This window comes from Diabrotica virgifera, chromosome 3 (assembly GCF_917563875.1).
Source record: "Diabrotica virgifera virgifera chromosome 3, PGI_DIABVI_V3a".
NCBI lineage: Eukaryota > Metazoa > Arthropoda > Insecta > Coleoptera > Chrysomelidae > Diabrotica > Diabrotica virgifera.
Window position 1 is genome coordinate 193,315,487 of NC_065445.1, and position 22,728 is coordinate 193,338,214.

General features: G+C 32.8%; 1 protein-coding gene across 4 annotated transcripts in view; it reads right to left on the bottom strand.

Annotated features, from left to right (window-relative positions):
* Positions 1-22,728, bottom strand: part of LOC114330328 (P protein-like) — a 214,929-nt gene that overhangs the window by 64,414 nt on the left and 127,787 nt on the right. For all 4 annotated transcript variants that reach the window (XM_050645783.1, XM_050645780.1, XM_050645781.1 and 1 more), the window contains 2 exons: positions 17,673-17,811; positions 9,606-9,741 (listed from right to left, as the gene is read on the bottom strand). In XM_050645783.1, the coding sequence (XP_050501740.1) occupies positions 9,606-9,741; positions 17,673-17,811 (275 nt within the window). The remainder of the gene's footprint in view (positions 1-9,605; positions 9,742-17,672; positions 17,812-22,728) is intronic.

Consider the following 22,728-nt stretch of genomic DNA (forward strand, 5'->3'; position numbering starts at 1 on the left):
AGTTCTTAGGATGTCTAAAAATAAAGTCCTTAACAGATGGAACTATGCATGGAAGGAATACTGTTTTACAAACCCCAATAGATACAACAGTAGTCAACCAGTACTCCCCAAAGAATATTGGCACAAAGAACTTGATGTGCCAAGGAAATACATTACGACGATAACCAGAATGAAATTTGGTCATGCATGTTATCCTTCACATTTATATAAGTTAAAAGTAATTGAATCCGAAAATTGTGAACATTGTGGCATGAAAGGTGACCTAGACCATTTATTTTTTGGATGCAGTAAAAACATACAAGAATCAAAGAAATTATATAATAGTTTTTTAACGTTGGGATTGCAATCTCCTCTTAATATACAGTATTTGATAACTTTGGGATTGGAAGAAATATTTAGGTTACTTATTGACTTTCTCACAAATTGTAAAATTGTATTATAATAGTAACTTAGGGTTTAGTTAGTGTTTGAAACCTATGTCTAACCTTTTGTAAATTTACCTTACTTATCCGTGGCCTAGTCTTGTGTTGTTGTATGAAAATGTCCTGATGGGTCCCTGGACGAGAAGTGTGTGTCCCAGTTAATGTTCCTTTTGACATAATTATTGATTTTTATTTCGAATATTCGCTTAGGGTAGTTAGGATTATTTAGGTTAGTTAGGGTTATAATATGTATGTTGTGACTGGCTGAATCACTAATGTGTATGCCAATAAAAAAAAAAAAAAAAAAAAAAAAAACCATGTGTTTGCCTTTTTAAGTTTTTAACTGAAGAGGTTGAGGAGTGGGGAGCTGTTTGTCTCAAGTTGGTCATTCAGAATTATATCTGTATTTTTCAATTTATTAATTTCCATTGATTCTAAAGGTGATAGCTTAACGCCTTTATTTTGAATATGTAGAATTTGAAACTCTTCATTGAAAGAATGATTATGATCTAGAAGGTGAAGTGCGTATGTAGAAGTGTCTGTTTTTCTATTGTTGAAAGCCCTTTTGTGTTCTGCTATCCGTTTGTCAAAAGTTCTGCCAGTTTGACCGATGTAAGTTTTCGGACAGTCACCACAAGTTAGTTTGTACACACCACTCTGTAGTTGCTTTCTCTTTCGGCTTTTATTGTTTTTAATATGTTTGCTTAAGTTGTTGTTAGTTCTGAAAGCTGGTGTTATTCCTTTCTTTTTTATGTATCTGGCTATTTTTGTTGTTATTTTGCCAGTATATGTGAGAGAGCAGAAGGTACTGGGTTCTTTCTGTGGCGGTGGATACACTAATTTCAAGGCTTTCTTATGGAGTTTTTGGTTTAAAATGTTGTTAACTGTTTGTTCGTTATAGCCATTGTTTACTGCTATTTGTCTAATGATATTTAGTTCTGTCTCGAAGTTATTTTTTGTCATAGGAATTTCTGTCAGTCTATGTATCATGCTATGGTAGGCTGCTAATTTCCTTCTTTCTTTGAAAATCTCGCTTATGCTATTGTTCCATGTTTTTCTTGGTCGACCTCTACGGGCTCTACGGTTTTTCAGGATCACGTGTCCCCACCATTTCAGTTTCTTTCCTTCTGCTATATCCTTTAGTGATTTCGTTCCTAGTTCTTGTCTAATGTCTTCATTTCTTCTTCTCTCTGTTCTTCTAACACCCAGCACTTTCCTCAAGTATTTCATTTCACTTGCTTGCAGTCGCTTTGTTTGTTTTTCGTCGAATACCCAATTTTCTGCCCCGTAGGTTTAAACAGGTTGGTACACTGTTTGGTACACGATCGTTTTTATTTTTGTTATTTCTTTTCTATTCAAGGAGTTTTTGTACAGTTTATGATATATTCTGGGGCAGTGCATGATATACAATATCTGGGACACATAATGAGGGGACAGCGATATGAAATGCTAAAACTGATAATACAGGGAAAGATAAGAGGCGGAAGGAGTATAGGAAGAAGAAGAGTGTCATGGCTGAAGAATTGAAGGGACTGGTTTAAATGCAGTTCTGTAGAACTCTTCATAGGGCAGTAGATAGAGTAAAGATAGTGATGATGATATCCAACCTCCGATTAGAAGACGGCACTTAAAGAAGAATAATGATATATTCTAGTTGCTGAATTGGTTCTAACACCAACCTATTCATTATTCAAACTTATCCCTAAATACTTATATACTTCAATCTGTTCGATAATGTTTCCTTCAATGTTAAAGTTTATTTTTGTTTTAGAAATCCACGAGGAAAATAACATTCCTATAGCTGGCTGTATACCATAAATCACAAAAAATATAAGATCCTCTTTGTAAAGGTATATTTAAAAGACCCCAATAAGGGTTACATCACAAAACAAAACGTTTTCGAATTAATAGGTAATCCATCATCAGTGTTAAGCCCTAAAATAGTAAGTATAACCTAATTAATAATAGACAATGTTATAAAAGTTGACTAAGGTTAAGAATTGACAGAGGCCATACTTACAAAAGCATGCATGCGTGAGCCACCAAAAAGTTATGGGTGAAAACCCTTTAAAAGTTCCAAGATCTTAAATGATACTACATATTATTATTATTACAGATGGATGTTACAAATATTCCTGGATATAACCCAGGGCAACACAGGACTCTAACCCACGTGGATGTGATATGCAAGGAATAAACCTCACATATTGAAAATTGAGTGTAAACTGTACTGAAAGGTGAAAGGTGAAAAAACTTTAGAAGTATGTCAGTGACAGATTGTCAATGCGACGTTATGAACTATTTTGTTACTTCAGCCAATGAATTTAAAGTTTATGTTGATGTTAAAAATAAAACATTATCAAATATCCATATATTGCTGTTAGAAATATTCGAACATAAATGTAAAATTGTGAAATATAATGTGATGATTAAATGTATATGAACATGACCAATGATAAAAAGGTACTAGAAGTTATGCAGTCAGCAACACATTAATTAGGATCTTACAGAAATGGTAATACTTAGAATTATTAAAAGGCCTTTTACGAAATGCGTGTAGGATATCAGAATTTGTTTAATATGTCGACGCTGTCAAGCCAAAACGGCATAAACGACATTAACTTGATTTTTCAGGAAACACAAAAAACTGATTATTTTTATTTTTACCAATTCTGCTTATCTGCATAGTGACTCAAAAAATTGATGATTTTTTTTTTCAAATTTTAATATTTTGCGAATATGAATGTAGCTAAAAATACTGTCTGAAATAAATTAAAAACTAGAAAATGGCGCTTATGTCCAATCAAGATATAACTTTGGTGAATATGCCAAACTTACCTCTGGCGTTTGTGTCGATCGCATCGTTGTAAGGTTAGCCAATATGGCGCTTAAAAGGGATATATGCCATTAATGAAAAAAAAAAAAAAGGAAATTAAAAATTGTCGTTTATGCCAACAAGAAAAATTATGAAATTACGAAGATTTTTGATAGGCTTTATTTTTTTAAAGCAAAAATACATTCTAAGTTAAAAACAATACCCTAAATTCTTTAAACATACTTTTGATGCTAGGATGAAATACTTAAAAGTAAATAATTTGCAAATAGAAGCGGATATCTAATAATAGCAAATTCTAATTCATAATCACTGTCAATATTTGGTTCAACATCATTATTGATTTGATTGCTTGTATTTTCCTTATTTTGATCACTACTTATACCGGCACCCAAACCATTATCTGCTGCTAATATTTCTTCTTCTACTGCAACGTCTGGTGGTTCCTCAAAGATGATAATGTCATTGCTAAAAGCTTCTGCAATGTTGGCATTATAAATATCATAAACCTCTAAGGGGAATATAGGGGAATTATTGTCAGTCTGTATATCATTTTTACTGCTTCGGTATATGTTTTATTGTCATTTAGTAAGGCCATTATTTTTTTACTTCTGCTATTCATCTGCAACAAAAAAATGACACAACATGAACGCCAAAAATCGATCGTCATTTTTAGCTATATAAAATTGATTTGAACTATATGCTGTAATACAAAATGAATTGTTCATCACACTAGTACAAAGTTACAATAGAAAATTTTAAAATAAACTTTTTATTTGCGCAATTTTTAAATAAGAAACCTCCATAAGAATAGCATTGAGGAATGGCGCTTGTGTCAACCACGATGTAAATATTTGGTTTTGGCATAAACGCCTCATAGTTTTTAGAGAATTTTAGTGTATTTACGCTTCAAAAATCAATACAAATTGAAAATATTGCAAAGTTAAGTAATATCATGTTACTTATCCATAAAAATTGTAAAAATACATACCTTTACTATTATTACTAGACCGAACTGTACACAATGATAATCTTACTGGCACTGGCGATTATGTCAATCGGTGTTCACGTCGGTGTTCACGTGCGTGACTAGACTGGCGTTTATAAAAAATTTAAACCAATATTACCCCTATTTCACTTTGTCTGGGGTTATACCGCGTTGACTGTCTGGTGCGGAAATTAAAATCCTATTTTTTGGTGCAGCTAACTAAAAAGTGGTCATTTTGGCGTTTATGCCGTTTTGGCTTGGCAGCGTCGATGTACATAAATGTGCAATTCTAAGTTATTGATTAACGTGTGAGTGTTTTAATGACTGATAATTTGATCTAATTTGTTGATTATAGATGAACTTGACAAAATTGGAAAGTGATGTTATATTTCGTTTGGCTGAAGAAATTTTGTTGTTATATGCGAATGAGAATGAGACTAAAAACACTTGATAAGACCGATAACCCAAGAAACTCAACCGCAAACCGCCCGAAAATGAATGGATGTATAAGGAAGAAGGGTGCAGAATTAGGGTGGAAGGATGTGGAGATAATCAATGTAGAAAATAAAACGAATATGTAGAAGTATGTGTAAATTGCTGTAGAAGTGAAATAATAAGAATATGGAACGATAAAATGTAAATAAAATGTATTGAGAGTTTGAAGTAGGATGTTGCTTACAGAAAATTTGTATAGTAATAAAAAAGGTAGATGATAGTGAAAGTATGATGGTACACATAAGATGAGAGGATATAGATAATATTATGTGTTATGTGTTATGAAAAAAGTTGTCGGTGTAGGGGTTGAAAATTTCGATTAAAAGAATCATGGCGATTAACACAATTAGGACTTTTCTGCTTCTCTTTAACTATTTCTAAGTCCTCATACAGGTCCAATTTTAGGAAGTTTTTTTGATGGATGTTATGTAACAATGAGACATCTTCTGGGATGTTGAGAGTAAGTTTATTTTGTATGAGATGTTGTGAGAAAGTTGAAGTGTTCTCTCTTTTGGTATGTAATTAAATTTACCTTTATACACTAAGCGCCAAAATTAACGCACCACCTTAAAAATGGGACATTTTTAATGTCTCATATTTCCTAAACCGGTTGTCCGATTTCAGTGATTTTTTTAATATGGTATAGCTTTATTCTTCCAGAATATCGATGTAATAATGTTATTGCCAAAGAGTTAAGTGTCAGTGTATATCGGGTGTAAAAATGATAGTGTGTTTTTCCTCAAAGTTTGGAACACCCTGTGGAATATTCTAGCGTATGTAAAATATTGAAATTAAAACTCAACTGTAGCCTTAGGCCTTCTTAACATTTTGCCTTTTGATTCATTCTCTTATGTTTGATAATAAAAATGTTAGGTACTTTAACAACTAGCAATGTTATTCATCAGTACAAGGTGTTTCTAAATAAGTGCAACATCCTAAAGTGGTGATTCTGCATAAAAAAATAATGACCGTTTGCTTTATAAATATATATCCGCAAATGCTTTGTTTCCGAGATACAGGATGTTGAATTTTTTCTTACAAACTGACGATTTATTTATTGCTCTAAAACTGGTTGAGATATGCAAATGAAATTTGGTAGGTTTTAAGGAGTAGCTGTTGAGCATTTTTTGACATACAATTAAGAATTTTATATTCACCATTGGCGTGCATACGGGTATAAAACTTTTAGATACATCCCGTATGCACGCCAATAGTAAATATAAAATTCTTAGTTGCATGTAAATAAATGCGCACTAACTATCTCTTAAAACCTACCAAATTTAAATTGCACATCTCAACCAGTTTTAGAGCAATAAATACATCGTCAGTTTGTAAGAAAAAATTCAACATCCCGTATCTCGGAAACAAAGCATTTGCCGACATATATTTATAAAGGAAACGGTCATTATTTTTTTATGCAGAATTACCACTTAAGGATGTTGCACTTATTTAGAAACACCCTGTACTGATGAATAACATTGCTAGTTGTTAAAGTACCTAACATTTTTATTATCAAACATAAGCGAATGAATCAAAAGGCAAAATATTAAGAAAGCCTAGGGCTACAGTTGAGTTTTAATCTAAATATTTTACATACGCTGGAATATTCCACAGGGTGTTCCAAACTTTGAGGAAAAAACACCCTATCATTGTTACACCCGTATACAATGACACTTACCTGTTTAGCAATAATATTATCATGTTGATATTCTTGAAGAATAAAGCTATCATATAGTAAAAAAATCAGTAAAATCGGACAACAGGTTTAGGAAATACAAAACATAAAAAATGTCCCATTTTTAAGGTGGTGCGTTAATTTTGATGCTTTGTGTATATATGTAGCTTCACATTTGGAGCATTGTAATCTATAGACTCCACTACGATTCATATAGTTAATAGGGTCTTTAGAATTGGTAAGACACTGTCCCAGATTATTTGGTACTTTAAAAGAAATGTGAGTGTTATCAACTGCTCTTTTAAGAAGGTATCTGATATCACCGGAAAGACGTTCATGACGATACGGTAGGGAAGCATAGAGGGTTTAAATGGTCAAGTCTCTTGACCAAGTATTTTTGTTTTGTTTTTTGTTACTACCATTACTTTAATTTTCTCGGTGTTTACTCTTAAGTTGTATGATTCTAATTATTTGGTCCACATTGTCCACTGGATAAAACGAAAGTCAAATATTTGGTCTGAAGTTAGACATATCAAAGACAAAGATCATAATAGTGGATAGACTACATAACAAATAACAAACATCCACATAACTACGATTTACCCGTTTGCTTTACCCTTTAGTGATTTCATTCCTAGTTCTTGTCTAATGTCTTCGTTTCTTCTTCTGTCTGTTCTTCTAACGCCCAGCACTTTCCTTAAGTTTTTCATTTCACTTGCTTACAGAAGCTTTGTTTGTTTTTCGTCGAGTACCCAGTTTTCTGCCCCGTAGGTTAAAACAGGTTGGAACACTGTTTGGTACATAATCGTTTTTATTTTTGTTTTTATTTCTTGTCTATTCAAGAAGTTTTTGTGTAGTGCATGATATATTCTGGGACAGTGCCTGATATACAATATCTGGGACACATATTGAGGGAACAGAGTGTCATGGCTGAAGAATTGAAGGGACTGGTTTAAATGCAGTTCTATAGAACTCTTCAGAGCAGCAGTAGATAGAGTAAACATATCATCATTCTCTTTGCCTTATCCCTATGCGGGGTCATTATCATCATCATCACGTAGCGCTACAACCCTGGGTGGGTTCTGGCTGACTGTACAACTTTATTCCAATTTGTTCGGTCTTCCATCAACCTAGGGTCAAATGGGATGTTCATTTTTCGGAGATCTGCTTGGATGTTATCTCTCCATCGCATTCTGGGACGTCCGAGTGGTCTTTTTCCTGTAGGAATCTTCTCCCATACCAGTCTTACAAGTCTCTCGTTATGAAGTCTGTGCAAGTGGCCTGCCCATCTTAGTCGCTGTGATTTAATTTCTTGGACAATATTGATGTCATTGTAGAGTTCTTTTAATTCGAAGTTGGTTCTGATCCTATACTGGTTTGTGTTAATGTCGTGGTGAGGTCCGAAAATTTTTCTGAGTATTTTTCGTTCAAAACGACCCCTATGCGGGGTCGGCTGCCCTAATTGCATTTCTCCACACAATTCTATCTCGGGGTATATCAATTTTAATCGCCTTTACCAACATGTCCTGCTTTATCGTCTCCCCCCAGGTCTTCTTGGGTCTTTCTCTCCTACTTCTTCCACGAATCTGCACTTCAGCTATTCTTTGTATTGGGTGATTAACGTCTCGACGTTGAACATGACCAAACCATCTTAACCTATGCTCTTTTACTTTGGCATCAATTCGTGTCACACCTAAACTTCCCCTAATATACTAATTTCTAATTTTATCCTTCTTTGTCACTCCACTCATCCATCTAAGCATTCTCGTTTCCGCCACGTGCATTCGTTCCTCTTTCTTTTTCACTGCCCAACTTTTTGTTTATTACATCATAGCCGGTCTTATGGCTGTTTTATAGAATTTTCCCTTCAGCTTCATTGGAATTTTTCCGTCACACAACACACCACTCGCTTCTTTCCACTTCATTTATCCATCATCCAGCCCTAATTCTACTGCATGCATCTCCATCTATTTCTCCATTACTCTGTAATACCTATCCTAGGTACTTAAAACTATTGCTTTGTACAATCATTTCACCATCCAAAAATACCATTTTATTTGTAGTAAGTCCATCTTTAAATAAACATCCTTCCAAGTTTTAAACCTTTTGCCTCCAGAGTTCTCCAATGTTCCAGTTTTTGTTCTAAGTCTCTTTCACTATTTCCTACTAACACTACATCATCAGCATATATTAGGCACCATAGAATGCTACCCTGTAGTTTCGCTGTTATCTGGTCCAAAACTAATGATAATAAATAAGGACTAAGCACCGAGCCTTGGTGCAATCCTACTTTCACCTGAAATTTATCAGTCTCTCCCACATCTGTCCTAACACTAGTCGTTACTCCCTTATACATATCTCTCACACTCTTTACATATTTGCCAGGGACTTCTATTTTATTGAGTGACTCCTCTCCTAATCTTAGGTTGGATATCATCATCACTATCTTTGCTCTAGATATAGTAAAGATAGTGATGATGATATCCAACCTCCGATTAGGAGACGGCACTTAAAGAAGAAGAATGATATATTCTAGTTGCTGAATTTATTTTGGCACCAATCTATTCATTATTCAAACTCATCCCTAAATACTTGTATACTTCGATCTGTTCGATTTGGTTTCCTTCAATGTTAAAGTTTATTTTTGTTTTGTTTTTTGTTACTACCATTACTTTATTAGTTTTCTCGATGTTTACTCTTGGGTTGTATGATTCTAATTCTTTTGTCCGCATTGTCCGCTGGTTAAAACGAAAGTCAAATATTTGGTCTGAAATTAGACATATCAAAGACAAAGATCATAATAGTGGATAGACTACATAACAACCATCCACATAACTACGATTTACCGGTTTGAGGTTGTGAGTTCATACTTATATCTGGCATAATTAATAACAAAAACGGGGTACTATAAGAAGAAATAAAACGTAGATAAAAGTGGCCGCAGGAAAGCTGGCTAAAATATGAAAGGACTCTCACCCTTCACGAACGCTAAAAATGAGGTTGATGAACTGATTAATATTCCTAATACTGGCATAAGGATGTGAATCTTGGACCTTAAAACAAGACGAAAGAAGCAATATAGATGCCGCGTAGATGGTCTATTAAAGAAGAATGTTACTAATTAGGTGGACCGACCATATGGTTCCCCTCGTACATTATATAACCTTATTTTTCTGTAGTCTTCATACTAACCTTTAATTTCCTCAGGTTCGTCATACTGATAGTGCTTGATGTCTCTATACATTATTCTAATCTGCAAATATATTATGAATAGGATAATACAAGCTCCAATTCCAGTATGTAAAGTAAAAACTCCAAACGTTATACCCTAAAAAGAAATATAAGGTTAAAAGGTAATGAAATCAATTATTTATAATATCTGAAGTACCATAAATAAAATCGGCTTTACACACATATTATTATGATTTGGTGTGTCGCTTATTAGTGAAAAAAAATGCGAACGAATTACACAAAGATATATTAAACAATACATACACGGTGTTCCAAAGAGGATTGGTAGCCTCATAAAACTAGACAAAATAATTGTTTTGGCAAAAACCCAAAAACCGCTCGATTTTAATATCTAGAAGGACCAATCTACGTTAAAAGTCTTGCAGCTTTTGTCATGCGCTGGTGATAAAAAGACCCGATAAAAAAATGAACTGAGCATTTCTCATTATAATCCATTAAAATGTTACACTCTTGTCCCCCGTCCGCCATCTTGGAAAAGGGGTGCAAAGGGGTTTCGCGCTATATCTGGTAAACTACCAACCCTACAGAAAATCTAATAAAACATAATATAGCAAATTAAATTTTATACAATTTTGTTTCTATTACTTTTTATCGTCATGTGACCAACAACAAAGATATAAACAAAAATAAGTAAAAATTTTTTAATAAGTCTCCTTTTGGATGTTATAACTTTTTTCAGTTCATTTTACAATAAAATATCATTATAGCAATTTTGTAGAGGATTTTTGACTGAACAATTTCCACTATAAAGTTGTTTAATTTTATTTACTTACCTAGGTTTTACAGCGCTCCAAACTTGACCAGATTCTCGAATGCATTCGAATTCATTCTCATAGGGATACAATAAAAACAAAACCTTAGGCTTAAATTTCTATCTATATATTTTTTTATTCATACAATTTATTATGATTTTAACATTCCTATGCTATTATTAATCCATTTTTGAGCTTTCTCCCCACTATAAATCTTAGAACCCTAAGCATATGTATAGAAAAGGCCAAAGAAGTTGTTTGAAGACAAATTTGCCGGTCCAGAAGTAGAATGACGCAACCGCAAAATGCAAAATTCTTCAGAAGAGCAAAAAAACGATTTTTAAATATTTAAAATAGAAATTTAATAAAGAGTAGTCGTCCAGGAGCATCGGTATGGCGTTGGTTTTTTGACAACGATGGGCTTTTATTTTCAACGATATTGGTTCGAATTTCATTATCTTAATTTAGTTGCCCCATTTTAAACTCTATTTAGAGCTGCGTCATTAGGCATCTGAATCAAGGTCTAACATAGCGCGTATTTCAGTAATGATGCAACTTTTTATATCATCTGGACATAATACTTTAGAAGTTAATTACGCAATAAACAGGAATTGACAAAATTTGCAGTTACGTCATTATTCTTCCGTATAGGACACGGACTGAATATCTGCCTGCTATTAGTTTTATTATTATAATTTATCCTAGGTGGCACAGCAGTCGGTTCCCCTCTACTTAACTTATTCTTACAGTTGTGCTACCTATTTGGCCACGTGCAGTCGCATTAAAAATTATTGTGAAAAGTATTTTAGATATATTATTTTACCTAGGTAAAACCTAGATAAATAAATAAAATTAAACAACTTTATAGTGGAAATTGTTCGTTTAAAATCCTCTACAAAATCTCTATGATGTTACTTTATTGTGAAATGAACGGAAAAAGTTATAACTTCCAAAAGGAAACTTCTTACAAATTTTTCTCTTATTTTTGTTTATAACTTTTTTGTTGGTCGCTTGACGATAAAAAGTAATAGATATAAAATTGTAGAAAACTTAATTTGCTACATTTTATGTGTCAATAAATTTTCTGCAGGGTTGTTAGTTAAGGATATCCAGCGCGAAAGCCATTTGCACCCCTTTTTCCAAGATAGCGGCCGGTGGACAAGAGTGGCGACCCCAAAAACTTGAACTTAAGCTTTTATTGAACCCCTCTACACATTAAAAAAAAAGAATGTGTGTGTACTTTGTACGCACGTAAGAAGATATTCTTCTATTATATAATAGGTAATTTAAACGAAGTAAATATACTTAAAAGGTTATTTGTATTTTATTTAAAAATCAACCTAACTTTCTTATCTACCACTTATCAAAAAAATTTATTAAAACAACCAAAAATAAAAAAAAATATGAATCGCCCAGGAATTGAACCCGCAACCTTCCAATCTCAGTGCTAACGCATTTCCCACTACTCCAGCGAGGCTCTAGAAATAGACAGGTAAGTTTCGGATATAATTACACAACACGGCGACATATAGTGTAAAAATGTTATCCTTACATAATATTTTATTATTTTACTACAGGGAAACACAAATCCAAAAACACAAGAATTATAATAAATAATACATTTCCTAAAACCACCAATATATTCTTTTAATGACTTATTTGCACGGTTACAGATACATACATACCTATCTTGAAAGATTATCAATGAACTACATACTGTCAGAACTACATACTGTCAGTGTGCGCAGGCGCGCGGATCATGTACAATTTTACCCTCAATCGATTCGCCGCTAAAGAAGAATATCTTCAAAAATATAAATGACTCCTCTAAGAAATGCAACCCTAAATGTAACATTTCAATGGACTATTACTTACACAACTGTTTTTTTTATTGAAATCTATCGATTGTTTAACCCGGCACCTGCCACGTGGGGTGCTACCAGCACCCCATAACACATTTTTCAAATATTTGGTATTTCAAGTTTGGTAACCGAGCTGTGCGTCATAGTAGCTTTCTATAATATTATATAGCATATATGTGTTAGTGTTTGAAGTGGTTATTTAGTGTCATTCTGAACTTATAGCTCTAAAGTCGAATTGGGGTGTCATCATCTGGCACTTTAAGTTTTAAATTTTTTTTTTGGATTTTTGATAAACAGGTCAAATTTACATTTTTTATTGAAATAACTGATTTAAATTATTAATATAGACTCTGTACTCACTAAATCTTAATTTTTTAGATATTTTAATTGACTTCATTTATTATGGCTTGGTACTTCCTAATTTGCTTATAAAACCTTTTTCATTTTATTTTTTAACTTTTATAACATATTAGCGGCTAATAAGTTAATAAAACATGTTTATATATATTCTTGTGTTACTCAACACATTATTTTGTTTTTTAAACAAGTAGATCACAGAAAATATTTAAGGGGTGCTGTGAGCACCCCACGTGGCAGTTGGCGCCTTGCAAAGCCACGTGGCAGGTGCCGGGTTAATAAAAAATGCCTTTTTAAAATTATAAAGTTTAAAAATGAAGTAAAATAAAAATAATAAAAAGTAGAAACAAAAGAACATCAAAACGAATATCAAGTCGTGTACGGACAAAATAATCCCTGGACAAATAATCCAGGACAAAAAAATCTCCACAAACCTGTTCTGTGCGTTTCTATAACAAAGCTAAACATTCGTAATATCGCAAAAAATTTTCATGGATGCACACAAATCCTCAATTACGTTTTTTAAAAACCAAATGTCGAATAGTAATGCCCATTTTGTTCCCAAAAGCGCAAAATAGCACATTCTTATCATATTCCCCATATTTTCCACGATTTTTGGAAAAACTTCCACTCTTTTGTCGTTTAAATTTGAAGTTTTTGGCATAAATCCGTAATGGAGAAAACCAGTTAGAATGGGAAATTGGAATTCACAATTTGGTAATTGAAATTACAATTAATTCTTAATTTGAACTGCTAATTATTAGTTTCGTGGCGAAAAGCGGTTTCATGTCGATTGCTATACTCTCATGCACTGACGCTGAAAAACATTTGCGTCGATTGCGTTAATAGGATAACTTTGAGAAATATTCGGCAGCAAATATTTCTTGGAGATTTTTGTTCGGAAATTTTTGTGGCGATATTTTGTCCAAAAATATTTTTGAGGGTTGTTTGACAGCAATTTTTTGTGAAGATTTTTATCCGGGGATTATTTTTTGTCTTGGAATTATTTGTGGGGAATTTTTGTGGGGATTTTTTTCTGGGGATTTTTTGTCCAGGAAGAAACCCCCCTCTGTGGCTCAGTGGTAAGAGCGCCTACTCGAATCTCACCAGGGTCAGAGATTTTTCGTTTATTATAAATTAATAAATAAAAATAGTTTCTAACCTTGTGGGATCGGTACTCACCGGAGGGACTGCGCAGATGTTCGGATACAATTAGCGTCTCTTTGCAAAGACAGTGACGTCGACTTTGTATAGTAACAAGACACTTACTCAACACACACACTACACATTACTCCCCTGACTTAGTGATAAGTTATAGTCTAAAAAATCTTTATGAATTTGACTGGCCAGTTGGTTGTGAAAACCAGTGCCAATAAAATACAAAACACACACATTGTCCAGGAACAATTTGTGGGAATTTTTATCCGGGATTATTTGTCCAGCGCTTATTTGTCCTAGGTTCAAATAAGTTTATATATTTTCTCATTATGGTTTCTATAAAATGTTGCAAACTACAATTTGTCAAATCTAGGAATAAGTAAAATCTTACAATATCCATGTGTCGTTACGGTGATTGTAAGATTTTTAAGCTTGTTCCTAGATTTGACTGACTGTAAATGTAAAAATAAATCTAACGTATTTACCGTATTTTAAGGTTTTCTTAGGGTATATTATTTACATAAACAGATTGGCCCAAAAGTCTGGAAACGGCCAATTATCTCGTAAATTGTTCGTCATAATTATACAAAATTTGAAGTACACCTATTTTGGGATACGGAGATTCCATATTTGATATTTACAATGTTGCCAGATTTGCCGTTTTTCTTATATTATTAGTAACTTTGGTTTTTCAAATGCATCACCCTATATATTAAGTCATTATTGGAATCTCGTATTCAATATGAGTTCAACCATATTAGGTAAAACTGATGATTTTAATTAGTCTGGAAGGTCTTAAATACATAAAACAGAAGTCTGGCAACGTCTAATTGTCTCAATAAATTTTTTAGTACTAACTATTTTCAACTACATTAAAACATAACAATTGATAGATTACAACATTTTTTAACATAATGGTTACTTTATCAAGTGTTCAAAATTTGCTCCATTTGTGAGTTAACAGTAACACCTAATCGATGGTGGATTGCGTCTACCACATTTCTCCATGATTGTCTAGAAATTATTCGAGATTCATCGATAATTCGTTGCCTTAGCTCTGCAAGACTTGCTGGTTTAGTTTTGTAAATTGAATTTTTCAAGTATTCCCAATAAAAATAATCTTTAGGATTGAAATCAGGTGAACATGGAGGCCATTCAATTCTACCTCGTCTAGCAATCCATCTTCCGGGAAATATCTCATCTAAATAACGCCGAACATTTACACCAAAATGAGCTGGAGCTCCATCTTGCTGAAACCAAATCTGATTAAAAGTGGCCCCAAACAAGTTTCTCAGTGTAGGTACAATTTCATTTCTAAGTAACATTTCGTAACTATCTGACGTTAAATTTCCTTCGCTAAAAAATGGCCCAATTAACTGAGTACTTACTATACCTGACCATATATTTAATTTTTGTGGTCTTTGAGTATGGTTTTCACGCATCCAGTGTGGATTTACGTTACTCCAGTACCTTAAATTGTGTCGATTTACACTTCCACACAGTGTAAAGGTTGCTTCATCGGAAAAACATATTCTGTTAACGAAATTTTCATCATTTTCAATTTTATCCATCATTACCTCAGTAAACTGTAATCTACGATCGAAGTCATCTTCACTTAATTCTTGCAATAAGTTAATTTTGTATGGTTTAAATTTACTCTTACGTAATACACGTAAGACTGAAGAACGACCTACATCATGTACTTGTGCAACCCTGCGTGAGGATGTATATGGATCTTCAACTATATCTAAATTCTTCAATTATATCTAAAGTTTTGTTGTCATTCATAACTAGAGCTCGGGAAATATGCAAAATGCATATTAAGTGGATATTTGCATATTTTGGATAAATTTTGTTATTATTATTTAATTTTATTAAAATTGCATATTTTTAGACTTTTTGCATCTTTTTAAGAAATAAGAAGTGTCAGATCTAAACAATAAATCTGAAAATTCTCGTGGAACCGCTTTCTGGTAATATCCTTAATATCTGCCTTTTACAATTTATAAGGCGACGAATAAAGGAGACGAAGGGGACTCTACAATATGCAGTCATATTTTGTTAGTGAAAACATTTTGTTATTGTTAAGTGATGCTGCGCCATATGACCAAAGGTGGACAACATTTAAAAATATTTTTTTTTTTCAAATTTGTTACTTGTCTAGAGCACGCGTCTGCTACAAATAGAGTAGCAGGATGCTACAACTGTAAGGATGGAATTTACAATGGTCAATGGTCAATACCCTTGTATTAAATATAAAAACATATTTTTAAAAGCCTTTCTGCGAGAATAGGTGGTGTATAAAGATCGTTTACCTAATGTGCTTTTCCACCTGAACTTGTGATAACTAGATGGAGAACATGGTTAGATTCTGTAAGTTTTATAACCAAAAATATTGAGGGAATTAGAGACGTCATTAATTTGTAGTTTCGATGTAGACGTAACTCAGGTGCTATGAAAAATTTGTGGATGTTTTAAAAAGAACCGTTATTAAAAAGTAATTTGACACAATCCAAACAAATTTTGTAAATATTGCTCAGCCACTTACTAAATTAGAAAAGCGAAACATTTCTTTAGAACAAAGTATTCAAATTATCAATTCATTAAATGAAATAATTAAATACCTTGGTGAAACCAACAAAGTGTATCAAAAATCGCACTGTGTTAAAGAAAAATGAGGGATATCAAAAAATACTTAAAAAAATATTATTAAGATGGGGAAATGTGAAGATAATTTAATTTTATAGGTAGAACCCTTAGTTAAACAATATTTTGAGTTTGCTTCTTTAACTTCATGTGAAGTAGAAAGTGAAAGTTTTTCCGTGTTTGCTTAAACAATTACGAGTACAATCAGATATACCTACGACTGTTTTTCTGTAGAAAATTTAGAAAAACGTTTAACAATGTATAGTTTTAATAATAATTGTAATAATAAATAATAAAGAATGATGATAAATATAAAGAATAAAAAATGAATATAATGATGTAAGTTATAGAAATTTCAATAAATATTTTTTATGACTTTAACATAAAATAAATAATATTTTTTTTTGCAAATACCTCGACAGTCCATTTGCATCAAATAAATAATTAAATATCTTCAAAACAATGATTACTGCGTTTTTTATTTATATGCATCAAATGCATAAAAGCATATTTAAGTGCATATTTTAACTGTTTTTGTGCATAATATTTGCATGCATATTTTAGGGTTTTTTAAGTGCATATTTCCCGAGCTCTATTCATAACTCTTTTCGGTCTATCTGATCGGTATCTGTCTTTTACTTCTCCAGATTCCTCAAATCGCTTTACAGTTTTTTGTACCGTCGCCGTATGAATAGAAGAACGGTTTGGGAAAGTATCATTGTACAAGTTGGCTACTTCACAATAAGATCTTTTTCTGTCACCGTACCGTCTCATCATTAGAATAGTAATTAATTCTTTTTTCGTTAAGTGCCATTTTAGAGAAGCAATTTATCTTGCAGAACTTTTCAAAACACAACAGCACGCTACATTTAAATATTTAAATTTATTAAAATCTACCTATTTTGCATTGTTTTATGTATTTAAGACCTTCCAGACTACATAAAATCATAAGTGTTATATATGGTTGAACTCGTATTGAATAGGAGATTCCAACAATGACTGAATATACAGGGTGATGAATTTGAAAAACCAAAGTTACTAATAATATAAGAGAAACGGCAAATCTGGCAACATTGCAAATATAAAATATGGAATCTCCATATCCCAAAATAGGTGTACCTCAAATTTTGTACAATTATGACTAGCAATTTACGAGATAATTGGCCGTTTCCAACCTTTTGGGCCACTCCGTATATCTAAAGACGTTACACAAAAAAAATATTCTAACTTACCGCTTTCATCACATCTGGATTAGAGGCAATTATCACGTTTGGCGGATCTCCGATAGGTGTTATTGCACCACCTATGTTGGCGAATATTAACGTATAGATTAAGATCTGAATTGGATTCACTTTAATAACTTCACATATCCTAAAAAGAGAAATAAACGTATTAATTAGTCCAGTCGGTTTGGACAAAACAAAAAGGCATAGCTTGCATGGGCAATCTTCGAGCACCTTCAGCCAAGCTGCCCGAAATTTTATTATTCAAACCTTTAGAAGAGGTCAAACCAAAATGACGATATTTGCTCAATACCCAAACTATTTTCAACTTTTCGACAAAAATAGTCAGGACAGAAATTGTTGCAAATATACGATTTACTAAAATTTATCCTTTAAAATTTTTTGTGTAGTCAATATTTGTGCGAAAATGGTGGAAAGGGAGGGGAAGCATGACTAGTGAATTATCTCGTTTATTATTAACCTTACGATATAATTGTACCTATAGAAATATGAAGAGAACTATAATTTATACAATTTTGATCTCTTTCATTTTTTTGGTAAAATCAATATTTGAGGTCGTACGTATGCTGCAAAGGCGCAAGCAGAAGATCTTGTGGAAAATGGTTATATTTTATAGGTTTTTGAACCGGTTTTTTTTTTCAATATCTAGGTCATTTTAAAGTCTAGATGCGTGGCACCAATTAATGCCAAGATGAGAGAGCATAGGTTAAGATGGTTTGGTCATGTTCAATGTCGAGACGTTAATCACCCAATACGAAAAATAGATGAAGTGCGGATTCCTGGAAGGAGTAGGAGAGGAAGAACAAAGGAGATCTGGGGGGAGAAGATAAGGCAGGACATGTTGGTAAAGGGGATTAACATTGATATGACCCAAGATGAGATTGTGTGGAGAAATGCAGTTAGGGAATCCGACCCCATATAGGGATAAGGCAAAGAGAATTATGATGATCTTCATTTTAAACACTTCGACAAAATGGTAAGTACTTGGTTGCAATTGCGATTTCCTACAATTTCTTCCTTGCAATTTTTTTCGTGCGGTCGATATTTTCCGACTTAAATGAAACTTTTGTATTTTGTTAACAATAATTGATGTAATTCCTTCTCTGCAATTGAGACAGTATTCACATTATGTAAATTTATGTCTAATGACCATAATATCCACTCTTTCCCAACCAACGAAGCACCTTCACTCAACTGTTACCAAAGCCATACTTAAAACATGTAGGTATTTCATTTTCACAGTAAATAGCTAACTTTATATTTAGAAGCAGTGGCGTAACAAAATCTGTCGGGCCCCCCCGCAGAATTGGAAATGGGGCCCACTTTAAAAAATTACTCAATGCGACATGTGTAACAAAAACTTATACATATATATGTGTTATAGCCCAGTAAATGAACGTGAAATACGGGATACCGTGTAATTTTCAATGTTACCACCGAAGTGGTCCAGTCAATACTTTTAGAGTTATTTACGAGAAAAATCATGTTTTCAGGCGGTTTTTCGCAAATAGCTCAAAAAGTAAGTATTAGTAAGTAGCAAAAATGTAACTCATACAAAAATGAAGTCTATCGACCAGGTAAATGCAAATTTGTAGCTCATGAAAAATTGTTCTTTTTCGTCAAATTCCAAATCGAATATTTTGACGTGAAATAACCAAAAAATGAAGCCTTTTTCGGGGAAAAATCAATAAAACTTTTTTAAAGTGTTTTAAAAAAAATTATAGGTATTTTTACTTTTTATAAAAATTTCTATCATCAAAACTAAGCGAGTTACGCTCAAAATACAGTTAAAGACTTTTTTGGTAAAAAACATTGTGAAAATCTCCCCCTATTTAGCACACCAAAAAATGAAACTAATGTTCAAAGTGCTTATTTTTGAATGGGTTTTATTTGAAAGGGTTCTAACGAGTAACTTATTACGAGTGTATGCAAATTTTGAACAGCCATATCTCAACCAATTTTTGTCTTACAGAAAAACAAAATAAAAGAAAAATATTTATAAAAGCAAAACCTACATTTCTTTACTCTTTGAGATTTTTCGTATCACTAATACTCAAGGGCGGATCCAAGACCGATTTTCGAGGGGGGGCATGATTACCTCACACTTTACCTCGTTCGGCACAACTTTTACAAAAATAAAGCGGGACAGATGTTTATAAAAACTTTTTTTACTATAAAACCAATTTTTTTCAAAAATAGGAACTTCGAAACGATCCAACTTAGGGGGAGAGTTTCACATTTTTTTTTTAGCAAAAAAAGGGGTCAAATTTATATTGAGCGTTACTCGCTTAGTTTTGATGCTAGAAGCTTGCTATAAAATGCTACAAAAAATGCTATGAAAAATAAAAATAAAGCTCTTTTTTAAACATTAAAAAAATTTCAATGAGTTTTCCGCGAAAAGTGCTTCGTTTGTTGGTTATTTCACGTTGAAATATTCGATTTGAAATTGAACAAATAAGAACAATTTTTCATGAGCTACAACTTTCCTTTTACTATGTCGATAGACTTCATGAATACGTACATCATTTTTTTTTGTTTTTTATAAGCTACATTTTTGCTAAAAATATTTTTTCGACAATTTTTTGATAATACATATTTAATTCGATAAATTACTTATATTATTTTTTGAGTTATTTGCGAAAAACCGCCTGAATACGTGGTTTTTTTTTGTTGAAAAATAAACATTTTCACTCGCAGGTCACTTGAAAAGTATTGACTTAGATAAAGAAGCTCTATAAAACAAAAGTTGCTTATAATTAGTCAATGTATCCATTTCCGGACTTATTTGAAACGTATATTTTCACCCCCGAGAAGGGGTGACTTTCACCTCCCAAGTAAAAGCAACCGACGGCACAACTCCAACTTTGAAGTGGAGAATAAGTAGAATCTAAATCCAAATTACCAAGCAAATACGTCGTGACGCTGATAATTACACTCCAAAACGGTCATTTACTGGGCTATTAGTGCATTCGTGCAATGTTTATGACAACTTACATTTTTCATCTTTATTGGTATAGAATAAAATAGAAAGAAAATTAATAAACCACTATATTATTACATAGTATTATTCTATGAGATGAACAACTTTCTTCGTGCACTACTACCAGCGAATGTATCTACAATTTTATTAATACATACAATACATACATACGATACATTGTATCATCTGATAAGTAACTTTATTTTCAATACTGCATTGCTTAAAAAACGTTACCTATGTATGCGCACAATAATATAACAACTTTATATTTTTACATAATATATTAGACGACGAGATGGGGCCCTTAACATGTTGGGGCCCCCCCGCAAGCTTCATGCTGCGGGGGCCTTTGTGACGCCCCTGTTTAGCAGTTTATAACTCTAATTTAGTAAACCGCTAATATGGTCCGACCGTTATATATGATCGGTACTCCTTTTATGGCTTGGAAGGATGGACTTTAAAAATAAACACAATCAATAAGCTAGAGGCATTTGAGATATGGATTTAGCGACGAATCCTTAAAGTTCCCTGGACCGCACGAATAACAAATGAAGAAATTCTGAGAAGAGTTGGTACAGAACGACAACTGCTATGCTATGCACAATTAAACAGAGAAAAACGGCATACCTAGGGCACCTAATTAGAAACGAAAGATACCAGTTTCTGCAAAGAAGGGGAGTGGGCAGGAAGAAAATGTCATCGCTCCGTAATGTCAAACAATGGACAGGGTCAAGAAACATAGGAGACCTAATACATACTGCAAGGGAAAGAGAAAAATGGTCAAACGTGATCGCGAACATCCATTAGTGGATTGCATAAGAGGAAGAAGAATTTAGTAAAATTCTCATTAAACACATTTTTGTTAATAATACCGAATGTTTAGAATTATTTGACTGTAAATACAGTCGTTTACCTATATCGATAATTTCCACCTCTACTAGTTTCATCTCTTTTTCTTCACAATGTATTATATTTTCAATGTATAATATATTATGTGAGTTGGTAATATTATGGCTAGGGTTATTATATCCATAGATAAGTAATATTATAATTTATAGGGAGTATATCCGATTTGGTGCGTGTGCGCTTTGGGTGTATGGTAGTTGGGACTCGATAAGTGGGGGTAGACCCAAGTTTTATGACTTTTTAATAGATGGCGGTAAACGCTATACAGGTTTACTTCTATCGAGATTGTGTTAGTATTTAATAGATAGCGCTGTGTGTCAATTGTAAGTGTTTCTGTAATTAATTTTATTATTCTATAATAATTTATTTCAATTCCAAAAATTTAACACTATACAGAATTCAACACTATGAAGAATAAAATACTGCACTGCGTGTCACTGTTTGACACTTCATAAAAGCGCCCTGGAGGTGACAGGTCGTCATGACGGGTGACGGTTTAATAAATCCAATATGTCCATTCTGTAAAATAGCTCTAAATAGCTCTGATTTTTTCCGTTTATTCTAAAGTATTCGTACCTGTTTGGTAGAACTAGACAAAATATGTTAAACAAGGTAGAGATGAATTTAAAACTGAAAGATGTTTCAATTAAAAATAGATATATTTTGTTGTAAAACTTGGTTTATAAAAGATTCCTTCGAACACACTTCGAAACACATTCCTCCGAAACTGATGCAGTTTTAGTATGGTTTAGTCTTTCAGCTACGTTGACGTAAAATTTTCTGGCGGCATCATGTACCTACCGCATGTCAGTGTTTACGCTTCTACAGTTAAAAGCAGTCCATTCATTATTCTTTGAATATTAGAATGGCAGCAAATTCATCCAGTTGTTCTACTTTCAAGTACTTTCAACATTGTTTTACTATTTTTTAGTTAACGATGATACTCGTTTTTTTGTAATTCAGTAGATATATAGAGATTTCTTAAGAACCTCCACCATTTTTTTAATATTATGCATGCGTTCATAATTTTCTTGAAAAAATAAAGTATATTTTATTTGGAGCAGTATTTTATTTTACAGCAGTATAAAGAATCATTCCGTAGTTAATGTAAAAAACAAGTACAGTTATATAAGACAAACTCATATTTAAAACAAAGGA